The following is a 13,518-nucleotide window of genomic DNA, read 5'->3' as shown; positions in this document are numbered from 1 at the left end:
ATTTGAACCCACCGTGTATATGTATACACCTTTCAATAATTCAAATTCCTATAAATTTTATGATCTATTTAAGTTAGTTTCTCAATTAAATTTTCCTTAACCCGATGATGTTGAATCTTACTTAAAAGAGAATTTCTACTAAGTTTTAAATCTTATTAAATTCCTATATTAAATGTAATAGTTTATTCGATGTTGTATTTTATTTAAAAAGGGTATTTTCTTTATTCAAATAATTTCTAAAAATAACTTCCTCTTTTTGTTGTTGATTTCCTAATTGGTTTAGAAGTCGTAATCTACTTTATGTTATATAAATGAGACTCCTTGAACATCTTTATTGCATTGGTTATGGGCCCTATGTACTGAGTGGCATGAGGATGATGTTGCGTAAAGCGAGATAAAGATATGTAGGCACAAGGTGCCATGTGTACTAAAGGTGTGGAACTTGATATAATGATATGAGATACCGAGGATTGAGATGGTCGGAATTCTGTATTAGAAATGATGTGATTGATTGTGTGGGCATCGCTTTCTTTATTTGAACATATTCTTACTTGTCTGTGTCCCAATTATGTTGGTGTTAATTTATTTGATTATCGTTCATTACTATCCGTGTTTCCCTTTATTGTCTTTATTATTTGTAGTTAGATTTCTCCCTGCTATTGATATTATTTTGTTAATTTTATCTTGGTAGTTCATCATCATATCCTGTTCAATTTATTTGACTAGTAAGTGTCTTGATTGTTCCTCGTCACTACCCCACCGAGGTTAGTCTTGATACTTACTGGGCACCGCCGTGGTGTGCTCATACTACGCTTCTGTATATTTTTTTTGTACAGGTCCAGGTATTTGATCGGTAGTAGTTGCACGGATCGTCGCAGTGGAGACTCAAGGTAAACCTGCTGCTGCGTTCGCAGGCCTCGAAGTCCCCTCTTGTACTTATTTCCATTTGTTCTTTTTGTTCTGGAACAGTGACGTATTTATTTTGTAAACTACTCTTAGAAAAGGCTTATGACTTGTACTACCGGTTTTGAGAATTATAATTGTTCAGAGTTTTCTAATTTGAAGTTAGTGAATGTCAAAGTTATTTATGTTAATGTTAGGCTTACCTAGTTTAGAAACTAAGTATCATCACAACTCCTTCGGAGGAATTTTGGATCGTGACACTCTACTTCTTTTCATGTACCAAGAGAATCCACATTTAAAATTTTAATATCACACTTGAATTTTCTTTAAGTCACGTTCCTTTATTTCAGTCGTTTCTTTATTTATTTAGTCACAATCCTTTATTTGAGTCTTAACTACTCCATTAAATACCAAAAGTGAAGAGAAACAGACTAGTGTATCCGGAGGCGGAGCTAGAGATCGATGTGCGGTTTCGATCGAACCTAGTAACTTTGATGCAAACTCTGTATTTATTTTTAAAAATTTATTTAATATGTATAAATTATTAATTTAGTACTCAATAACTTAAAAGTGTTAGAATTCGAAATTCATAAATTTTAAATCCTAGCTCCACCTCTGTTATATATATATATATATATATATATATATATATATATATATATATATATATATATCCCCTAAAAAGACAAAACAAAAAGAATCGAAAAAGAAATGGCCTTTCACACACGGCATCTCTTGCCTATTTTCTAATTCAAAGCATCTTTACTACTTATTTTACATGCTAATTAAGTGATACACTGAGGAGATGGATCATGAAAGACGTTGACTCACCCCTGCCCTCCAGAATTATGTATGGCTAATAAACTCCTCGCTTTAATTCATTCTTTTTCTTCATTGGATTAGAATCTATAGCAGCCCTGGATATTTTTTTTTTATCTTATAAATGTATAATGCATAGTTTAAAGCATGAATTTAGTCAAATTAATTTTAGTCCTATATATTTCATCACTCTATCCAATCAGTATTTAGTCAATTTTTATACGTGATGAGAGATAGTCATTGTAATACAATAAATAATCAAAATAGATCTTATATTTATAAATTTTTTGTTATCTCAAACAAAGAACAATATTAAGACAGAAAACCAACATATATGAAAACAAATGAATAAACAGGTCTTGCTCCTCTTCTAAGTTCTAATCATGTTCTTTTTATACGACCTTGCGTTTCGGTTAATCATCACTCCACAAATATTCTCAAGATCAAATATTTAGAAAATGATGCGAAGGACAAATAAACGAGCGATCATAAACATTGTATTTACAAGTACTCTTATCTAGGTATTGCTAACGTATGTATTATTTCATTTCACAATTGAACTCAATATAAATTAATACAAGAATTATAGAATAGGTTTTTCTCAGAAAAATTCATTTGGAAGAGAAGCTACTTGGGGAACTTTAAAAATAAAAATTCAAAACTTGGGTAAATTGATAAGAAACTTGGGTATTGCTATTTCCTTTTCTTATTTGGATACGCCATTCATGACAGGGCCGGAGCTAGCTTGAGAGCGAATTACGGGTTCAGCCGAACCCAATAGTTTTGGTTCAAACTCTATATTTATTTGGTGAAATTTATTAAATATATATAATTTATTAATTTAAAACCCAGTGACTTAAATATGATTAGAATCCCGAACACATAAGCTTCAAATCCTGACTCCGCCTCTTATTCTTGAGTGATGTTTCTCTCAGTAGAATGGATTGATTCAGATGAATGGGAGAGTGAAGAAATTTGAAGCTTGGCAAGTGATTTCTGGGGAATTAAAGCTGGATTTCCTATACGGATCGGGAGTAAGAATTATTATCCAAGTTTCCTAATTTGGTCTCCCTGGATGACTAAGAATAAGCTTTCATAACGTTCTTTATTTCCATTTACTCCGCTTGATTTATTTTACCTTCCTAATTTGTTTGGGAATGGAGTTCAATTGGACGGCAAGTAATTAAATTATTTGTAAACAACCAAGAGGGAGAAATGAGAGTAAAAATGGAAGAACTATAATTGCTTTCTCTAGTAGCATCTGGATTTATATACAGCAAACGTGAATATAAATATAGTTAAAAATGTAATATTAAGTTGTGCCTAAGATTTTTTTTGTTTTAAAAAAAGGCTTATCAATCAAAGGTTTTCCCGAATATGTATAAGCCGTGAATATAATTTTTATAAATTTTTAGTGAAAGTCTCTTCAAGAAACTTCTCCAAAAACCTTCCAAACATATTTTTGAGAACTTTCCAAAATAGATTTCGACAATTTTTCTAAAGTGAAACACAAATGTCATCAAAGTACTTGCACCCCTTCTTTATATTAAGCAAGCATTCCATATTGATACGTGAGCACGCACGGCTATTCCACGGGATTACCTAACTTCGCTCACACAAGTTTACATTTTATATACCCTAAATTAAATTATAAGAATAACACAAGATCAATAACTCCTGAAGTAATTGTAGATGTGGATATTTGAAGTTCAATCCTTCAATCAGCATAATTGTACTCAATGTACCTGGCGTAGGGCTTGAAACAGCGCAGTCACATACCACTAAGCTTTAGAAAAGAAGGATATCAGCTAACAAAGAACTCAAGTGTGCTTAAAGAGACTCTGCCTCCATAAGAATATAAAGAGATAGTCTAGGAGCATTGAGTTATTATTTTATTTTATTTTTGAAGAAAGAGGAACTTAAATGTTACAATCATTAGGGAAAATGAGCTGACTTTTTTCTTTTCTTTTTTTTCTTCTCACTTTCTTGAAAATGCTAAAAGAATAACTGTACAGATCAAAGAATTTTACAGAGTAACATATGACATGTTATCATCATTTTGTATTAACAGCTCTCTCTCTTCTTTAAGGAGAGCAGTGTTGATCCTCGCACTTAAGCAGAGCCATCATTTGAGACCTTGAGACACTTTGCCTGTTATTGAGGACATCAATGTAATTTTGAAGCCTATAACGATCCGAGTTTGTTAGAGAAAATGGAGGATTTAAAATCAGCGATGGTGCTTCCACTTGTAGGAATTTTAACAAACGCACAGCTTTTGCATAAAATACCACTGCATTTTCAGTCCGACCCATGTACTCATCAACCTGCCACAGTATCATAACTTTTGGTAAATGGTTCAGTTTAACATTAGGTCTCACTAAACAAAAAAAATCACAAATAGGGATTGTTTTCTTCTGAAAGAATAAAGAGAATCGTCTAAACCAGGAGGAGGACAAGGTGATTACACACACGATTTTTTTTTTTTCAGATTTTCCTCAGTCCTGAAGTTTTATGATGACAGTCACTTGTTTAGGTTGTATGTTGGACTTTAGTTCAACAGAAACACCAGTATAGACCAAGATAAAGAAAATACAGAACACTTACAGCTCCCTTTCTACCCAAAGCCAGGGCAGATTGAAATATCATCTCCATTGCATCTGGCACTTCTGTATTTCCTGAGAACAAACAATAGCACAAGCAAGCTCTTTATCTTTTTGTCCAAGAACATAAAAGCAGTCCTATGCATCATACTTGAGCAAAAAATTGAATATATTCTTATGCCGAAGTATCTGGGATGTTTTGCTTGCTCTTTCAATCACTGAAGTAAAACGATAGCTAAGAATAACATTTAATGCGCATAAATATGAAAATACCAACGGACAACTACAAGATCAACACATGGCTATTCTATCCAGTTCAAATCTTCCAAGTTATTTTGCAGTAGCAGATTAGATTGTTGGTAAAAATAGTTTTATCTATCTTAAGAGACCATCAAAGTTACTTGCATAATTTTGTCTTAATAATAAGCTGTGGAAGTAAAAGTTTGCCAGGGGTATCATAGGAACTTGTAAATTATTGCAGTAGAATAGATAGAGGAAACAGGAAACAAAATCTCACAAGAACAGTTGCAGTATCACACATAAAGCACATAGGGATTGAAGATAAAGGGGCGGGGTACAGCACAAATTGGCAAAAGTCAGTCACCAAGAATATACCAGGCTCTATATGCTTGGCAAGTTCCTCTGCATTACCAACTTCACTAAGAAATGCTTTTTCAATATGAGAGCATACATTCTCCGGCCCCAAAATGTTAGTAGCATCAAGATGCTCTTTTATGTTAAGACTAGCTTGACCTTTCTTCATGATTTCCCTCAATCTGATAGTTTCTTGGTTTGGACTTCCTTCAATTGCTGACGCCGCTTGTGTATGACAAATATCCAAAGCTTGCTTCCATATAGCAAGAATGGCTAGCTGAATTGAAAATGCTTCCAGATGCCTGCCTGCCTCAACCTTCAAGAGAATGCAAGAACTATTAGCAGAAACATAACAGAAATGAACCAATAATAGCATAGATTACAGGATAGACAGCTAAGCCTATGAAGAGTCAGCAGACAAATTAGAACATAAAAATATCTATTGAACACCAAAACTTGAAGGCATAGATTAAGAGAATATATATCTTAACAGCAAAAGGTAGAAGACCACACAGTTAACAATTAAGATCACCAGTTCCCAAGCACTTACCATCACCTGATATTAGCAAGTTGAGTGCAGTGAATGATGAAAAGTTAAATCAGATGATGCTCATAACAAACAAGGATCAATATTGACTCAGCTGAAATTTGGTCTATAAGACTTGATTTTGCTGATAAATCTTTCTTCAAATGACCTTTTCATCAAAAAATCAGAAGATCTTTCTCTTCTTGTTCTATTTCAGCTCTCATGAAAGTGAGGCTCGGCCAGGTCAAACTTGCAAAACTAGGTCAGACACTTGCATTTTTGGGTAATTTCTTATTCCATCATTAATTCTGCACCTCACCGCTTTACACTTTTAAGTAAGTTTATATCCCGAAGAAAAAGTAATCACTATCTGATATAGTTTATTGAGAGGTTTTATTGTGCAATACTGACGATTCAGTGTTCAATATTTTTGTTCCATAAATCAATGATCAAATTTATTTTTGGAAGCACAAAGAGATGTAATCAACGTCTCCATTTGCCTGGAGCAGTAAATAAATAAACCTCATAGAAGAATAAATCAATAAATCACACTAGAATGTTTGAGCAAACAACTAAGCTTGGCTTCATGATTAATGTTTCTTCAGGAATTAAAAGGTCAAATTATGTATGTGAAGATGCAGCTCATTGCTTAAGCAACCCAAGTACAAATTAAACACCACACATTTGTACAAAAAGAAAAAGAGATGCTTCTAATTCAGCTGGCTGCACACTTGAGTAAATTATGTCAAACATACTATACAAGATGCGAGAGGTTGACAATGGAGGGCCTACGGAAAGGTAGAGGTAGGCCAAAGAAGATGTGGGGAGAGATTATAAGGCAAGACATGGCACAGCTTCAGCTGACCGAGGACATGACCCTTGATAGGAAGGTATGGATGTCGATGATTAGGGTAGTAGAGTAGGTAGTCTAGAGTGTTCATAACAGTAGTATTGGCACGCAGTCTCGCTTTCTGTTGGCAGTAGGTTTTTATGACTACCCGTTGTTTTCTTTCATTGTTGATCACCTTACTAGTCTTGTTGTTTTTATTCTGCTTTTATATGGCTTTTTGGTACTGTCCCTTCTTGTCTAAATTTTCATTAATGTAGTGCTTATGCTTTCCTGAGCCGAGGGTCTATTGGAAATAGCCTCTCTATCCTCACAAGGTAGGGGTAAGGTCTGCGTACACACTACCCTCTCCAGACCCCACGGTGTGGGATAATACTAGGTATGTTGTTGTTGTTGTATACTATACAAGATGTACAGCGAGGTTTAGACATCCCATGAGATATACGAGGCCAGCACAATAAGAAAGTTTGCATCAAGGAAAGAGTGAAATACATTAGAATAGTCAAATTTTGTCCTATTAAACAACTACAACGGGATCTGCAAGAATAGGATATATTTAGGTGACTCCAACTTGAGCACACATATTAGACTCCTACACGGGGGGTAACCAAATCAATGGTGTAAACAGTAGCAAGGCTGTTGTTGAACTGGTAGTGCTGTAAATGAAGCATGGGGTTAAAGCTTTTTGAATTTTATAAAATATGGTAAATTTCATTAATCAAGTACCGAGAAGATACTGCAAAAGTACAACAATTGGAATACAAATGAGCTGTCTCTGCCTCAGCTACAGAGAAACCAAAAATCTAAATGCCCACATCTTCTACCATTCTCTTCTTACGGAAAGATTATAAATTCAAAGCTAAAGAAATGAGATCAGGATGTACAAGAAACTAGGCTAAAACTCATTCTCTCCCTGCACCCCTGCATGCTATAATCGCAGATTGATACATGCAGCTTTACAGAAAATGACATCACTATGAGTTACCTTCTCATTTACTAATTCCATGATAGCAGATGCGAAATGTTGCAGGGACTCTATTCTGGCCATGCCATCAGTTGGCGGCTGCTCCAAACGGTTTATGATATCTGCGCATCCTTGTGAAGTTCCAGGTGCAGATGAGGGACTTTCCAAACTTTCTAAATGACCTATTCTACTAGGTTGAGGCCCAATAATAGGCACTGGGTCACTTGGTCTAGGATCTACAATTGCAGACGCTTGCAGGGAGCTGCTTGATCTGAATGGCATATTGCTAAGCTTAGAAGCACCTGCTGAAGAATATGACTCCATGGGGGGCCCAGAAACAATGACATAGTCCTGATCAATCAACTCAAACGAATCCACCACTGTTGAATGGAGTGAATACCATTATCAGAAAGTCAGGTGTTAACCAAAACTGTAGAACCAAGGAAAACATAAATTTCCTAAAAAATTCTAGGCAAAAGGAAATTGGAAAGAGCGTTGCAAAACAGAACCTTTTGAACGAGTAGTTGCTTGCCTATGGTCCTTCAAATTAATAGATTCCCTCAGGTTCCCTTCTGAATGTCTGTGGCTCGAGCCAATACTATCTGTTTTGCGTGGGGTATTACTAGAACCTTCTTTCCTCTCAGTTTTTGAATCATAAGAAAATCCATGTGACAACCTCTGTGGTAATCTCCCAGCAAATGAAGGACTACCATCAGGAACACTGGAATCATCATCTAGACTAAAGGGTAAACCATCTTCTTGAAAAGTATCCTCTCTGCTTCTCACAGGATAGCCTTCTGATATAGGAAAACCACCGATTACCCTTTGAGGTCTCCTATCCCTGCCGACAATATCCACACATAAATCAGATCCGAAAGATGAACAATATGTAATAATGAGAACTAGAATTCATTAACTACTTTACCAAGACAGTTCATCTGGCTGCTTCTCTGCAAGAAATGGGTGGTTAAAGAACTCTTCAAATGTCAACCGCTCCACTGTGGATTCATGGATACACACCAAAGACAAGTTTTGAAATTTTAATGAAAAATTGTCAGGTAATGAGAATTCTGGATTTATCATTGTTAAGGTAAATACTGAAAATCATACAAAATCTTCTCTATGTGAAAGGTTCAAAATGGCAAAGCGTGTAGGAAACAATGATACAAGTATACTCAAGAGTGTTTGTGAAAGATTTTATACAGTTGAAATCCAGACCACTCAAATGACATACCTGGATTACGGCGCAGCAATTTTTTACACAAATCTACGCAGTTAGCACTTAAATTTTTTGCATTTGGAGGAAACAGCAATTCGGTGGACTTTAATATGTTCTGGAGCAACTGCAGGAAAGATGGAGGGAGAAAGTTTAGAACTTTGTGTCAAGAATTTTAATATCGCCGATCAAATTGAACTGAAAAAGTGCGACTATAAGAAGTATGCAGAGCTTAGAAAGATATTAAACCTGGATTTGATTGTTTCCAGTAAACGGTGTTTTGCCTGTTACAAGCTGAAACAGGATGGCACCAACGCTCCAGAGATCTGCCTGCGTTTGCAGCCAAAAGTTAATAGGAACTTGAAATGATACTATTAGATTATGGGCGGGAATCATAGAAAGAGTATATCACCTTTGCATCATACTTTTGAAGTTGCATTATTTCTGGAGCCATGTACAATGGTGAACCACATAGTGTTTCAGCAAGGCCCCTGGGCTGCAAAGACCTAACAAAAGAGAGCTGGTTTAAGTCATTATGAATTTTGAATGGACCACTCACCATTTAGGAAACATTTAACCAGTAAGCTAGCAGCTTAAACAGAGGGGAAAGAAGAAGGAAAGAAAATCTAGCACAAGTGTTTTTACTGTAAGATGAACGGCTGGATCTTAAGCCTTTCAAAAGAGGGAAGGGAGGGAGGTACATCAGCAGAAAGACATTTACCGAATGGGCATCTTTACCTTGCAAACCCAAAATCAGCAATCTTCAAGGTGGAGCATTCATCGTTTGAGGATAAGAGGAGATTCTGTTGGATCGAGAAAAAAGGAACAAGTCAATGAATTGACCATTTCCACTTACCAAAGCATGCAAATTCACAAAAAAATTAAAAAAGTATTAGTGTCGCCAATAAATGAAATATTACCAAAGAGACATGCAAGAACTCACTCCTAGAAATAAATCATAAGTTCCCTCAACTAGAATCTACTAATTTACTGATATGAAAACAACATATCTGTTCAAAGAGACTCAACTCCTTTGATGCCTTCCTTTTACCTTTATTATCTTTGTGAAGAGTGTTGTCTACAGCAAATGGTGATTATTCAAAATCTCTGTATGAGACATGCGATTGCTACCTGAAAATGAAGCAACTGCATGCCTCAATTACCTCCGAGTGATAGAGTCATGTGAACCATTTCCAATCTGTGGTTTATGCACTAAAAAACTACCAAATACTTGCCTCCTTTTGATGATTAGCACAATATATGCTAAGTGCCAGGTGGTGCACAAATAACGGGATTGTCCCTTTGCAGCTCACTCGTTTTTTAATATCTTTATGCATAGAAAGCTAGCATGATAGTCATAAGATGCCCATGAATCAATAAGAACTACGACAGAATCACCTGAGCTTTATGAGGAATCAGCAAATTTTAAAGTTTCAGAATAGAAGAGGAGAAGGAAGCCAAACCTGAGGCTTTAGATCCCTATGTATTAGATTGTTATCACGGAGGATTTTTAAACCAGATGCTGCAGCGAAGAAATGAACATGAACATTAATATGTTTTGAGTTCATGTAATAGTAAAAATTCATTCACTCTACATGCGAAAAAAGGAAGTTGGGCAAAAGAAGCTAGAAGATTCAGACAAACCAAGTTGCTGCATAAAATGTTTTGCAGTTGCTTCTGGAATTCTCCCTTGTTGTTGTTGAATGTACATAGAAAGATCACCTCCTTTGCAGTACTCCAAAATAATGTATATTTTTCCCACCTCCTATATCCCATTCATGAGGTTTCATTTAGATCAAAAAGGAAAAGAAAAGATATGTCACAAGCAAAACAACATATCATTTCTTAACAAAGCAGATTCTTAACTCAGCAACATTGTGCACCCAAATGAACACGAAACTTGGACTATAACCTAAGCAAAGTAACAAAGCTGGGCTATGCTCCAGCAGAGTCGCAGATATGGTCTCAAATACGAAGGTCTAGAGTCAAAAACCCTGCCATGGGTAGGCACAAAGCTGAATTTGCTCTCTAGTTCCCATACAACTTACCGAAAAGCTATTCTTCCTGAAGTTCTATGGAGAACTAATCTCATATTCCTTCTAACATGTTTATAGAAACAAAGCTATACACTATCTTTTTGACAGTATGAAGACAACTAAACAGGTAACACATAATGAGCATTTTCTTTATTGAGTTCCTTCTTTCTACAGAAAACATTCACCAAACAGATATTATCTCAAGTCTCGAGCAAAATGAGCATAGAAATCTATACTGCTTAAAGTTCCAAATGCATAAAATATATTATCCCAACAGTCCGTGCATTCAAACAAGCAGTCAGATAAACCTCTATTTCCCCATATTTAAGTTATATACCCCGACACTTTATAGATTTTTTACAGTTCTGCGTAGTCTAACCTATTACAGCAGGTTAATAACATTTTATCAGGTTATTAATTAATGCTTATATAGAAATTTACCTGATTTTGTATACATTTTTTTACACAGTAAGTGCATATAACTTAAACTCTATGTTTCCAATGGCTCCATAGAGTCACATAAATACCTAAATGATATCACTAAGCTACAATTCGAATATTAAATCTAGCATTTCTTCGCAGAAATATGCATAATTCCTTAGTTAACACAAACATATATATATTCTGGAACTGAATTTGATAATACAAAACCTCGATCATGTCGTGGAGGCGAATGATATTAGGATGATTGATCTTCTGCAAAATTACAATTTCGGACTTGAGACTATCCTGAAGCTTATTATTAAGCCGAGCCGTGACGATCTCTTTAATAGCCACTTCGGTTCCGTGAGCTCGGTGCCGAGCATGCCACACCGTCGAGAAAGAGCCGGCGCCGATTTGCTTCCCCACTACATAGTTCCCTACCACACTCCTCCCCCCTCCTCTGCTCATCGATTGAGCCATCAAAACCCTAACCGAATTTCCCAAACACAACCTTATCAGAAAGGTGACTCCACACAACCAAACACGGCCTTATCAGAAAGTCTACAACGGTCAAATTCAATTACGGGAGGTTTTTGAGCTTAGTAATGAACTATGGGTTATGGTGATGGTGGTTGAGCTTTGAAATGATTGAGTATTATAAAAAAGGAAAATTAACGGAGTTAATCTTGATTTCAAAGCTTAAACGTTTTTTTTCCCCTTTCTTTTGGGTGGTATTGGAAGTTTGGTGTTTGCTTAAGGTTATGGTGATTGTGCCGTGCGCTTGGTGAACATATTGACTTGAGGCATACCGGGGAGCGGACGTAATGCGACGTGGTCTTTGCTGTGGAAGCGGACCACCTTAAATATTTTGTTAATAATAATGGGGTGACATCATATTGATCATGAGAAAATAGAGGGCACTTTTTTCTTTAATTTGAATTTGAATCTGAATCATAGGGAGCTCTTTTCTGCAAAATAGAAGATAGGAAAAAATGTACTATTATTTACCCGTAAAACAGTACAGTTAAATTTATAGCGTGATTTATAGACAAACAAATCGATTTGATCCAAGAATGATAAAGACATAAGAACAAAAATAAAATTAATGACTGAAATTAAAGAAAATGACAAGCCTGAGAGCAAAAGTAAATGCAATGATAAAGTTGTTTAGATTAAGCGTAAAATAGTTAATTACAACTTTTATGTATAGAATCTTTCATGTCCTACAATGGTTGTTAATCCTGCTATTTATAGCTATACTTAGGGAGGCAAGATCCTGAAATCGAGCTCCTCTTGAATGAGAATAAAAATTTCATTGCTGGGTGCATAACGGCTGGCTTTGAATGCAGATAATGTATGGGGTCGAATTTGACCGACCACGTCCTGAAGCCAGCACGACCGACCGAATATATGGGAGTCCAACTAGAAGGGCGACCTAGGAATAACAAGAGGGGCGACTTCATGATCACGTCGGCCCCTCTATAGTATGTACTTTATTTCCTGTCTTTTAGTATTCAAGTAAGGATCCTCTATTATATAAAGAGGGGTCCAAGCCTTGTAAAGAGGGGTTCATTATTGGAAATACATTATCTTTCTCTCTTCTCTCTCTAGCATTACCTCTCTCTTACCTCTCGAAGATTATCACCTTCTCTTATTTCTCCGATTTGTACTGATGTTGTCTGATCCTGTACTCAAGATCATCCTAGGGTTTATTATCTTCAACTACGATTTACCCCTTCATCTATATTGATTGATTTGCTTAAAAAGTATTAAACTACTTTTGAGTCAAACAATTTGGCGCCGTCTGTGGGGATTTCGGTAGTCGAAATCATAGTTCACATCTAGGATATCAAAAACAACCATCGTTGTTCTTCAGACCTCATAGAAACTAACAAATGGCAGATAAAGAATCAAGGCTGAAGATGATAGCAGATGTCTCAACCAACCTCATAGGCCCACTCAACGAAGCCGGTAGAGAAAATACCGCGAATGTAACACCAAGTAGTGTACCGGAGGGGGAGATCTCACCCTCTTCACTCGAAGATCTAACGATTTTGCATGAAAGAGGGACTTCTACATCTGCAGCAAAGGAAACGCCCCCAGTAGTCAAAAAGCTACTAGAGGAATGGTTGACGAACACTCTAAGTAGCATGCTCGAGAAACCACCTCAGGGAAATATCAAAGATCCGTCAATGGCACAAATCGTCGCTGCCACTAGTGAGCCCAGTGTTGTACGAACAAGTAACGCCCACACCGATACCAATGCAAGCGATGATGCGCTCGCAACCATCCTTAAGAAAATGGAGGAGATGGAGAACGAGAATAAAGCACTTCGTGATCAAATGAAGGAGCACCAGGAAAGGGTAGACAAGATACCTGGTGCCCCTAAGCTACTACCGAAATACGATATGGGAAGATTCGTCGAGCAACCGTATAGTGAGGAAGCTGCTCCTCACCCAATCCCTAAAACCTTCAAGATGCCACCGTACTTGAAAATATACGATGGGACCACGGATCCAGAAGACCACCTGATTCATTACGTGACCGCGGTAAAAGGCAATGACCTATCGAAAGAACATGTGCCATCCGT

At 36.4% G+C, this 13,518-nt stretch overlaps 1 protein-coding gene across 1 annotated transcript; it reads right to left on the bottom strand.

Moving 5' to 3' along the window:
• Positions 3,576 to 11,765, bottom strand: LOC109229460 (serine/threonine-protein kinase ATG1c-like). Its single transcript, XM_019394904.1, has 13 exons — positions 11,157 to 11,765; positions 10,114 to 10,234; positions 9,933 to 9,991; positions 9,208 to 9,272; positions 8,882 to 8,975; positions 8,719 to 8,799; positions 8,488 to 8,596; positions 8,179 to 8,251; positions 7,763 to 8,094; positions 7,275 to 7,633; positions 4,938 to 5,232; positions 4,327 to 4,397; positions 3,576 to 4,046 (listed from the first exon to the last, which is right to left on the bottom strand). Exons 1-13 carry the CDS (start codon positions 11,406 to 11,408, stop codon positions 3,807 to 3,809), a joined length of 2,151 nt encoding a protein of 716 aa, XP_019250449.1. The 5' UTR covers positions 11,409 to 11,765; the 3' UTR covers positions 3,576 to 3,806.

Source organism: Nicotiana attenuata, chromosome 7 (assembly GCF_001879085.1).
Source record: "Nicotiana attenuata strain UT chromosome 7, NIATTr2, whole genome shotgun sequence".
Classification (NCBI taxonomy): domain Eukaryota; kingdom Viridiplantae; phylum Streptophyta; class Magnoliopsida; order Solanales; family Solanaceae; genus Nicotiana; species Nicotiana attenuata.
The sequence above is the reverse complement of the archived record's forward strand: the minus strand, read 5'-3'. Positions and strand labels throughout refer to the sequence as shown.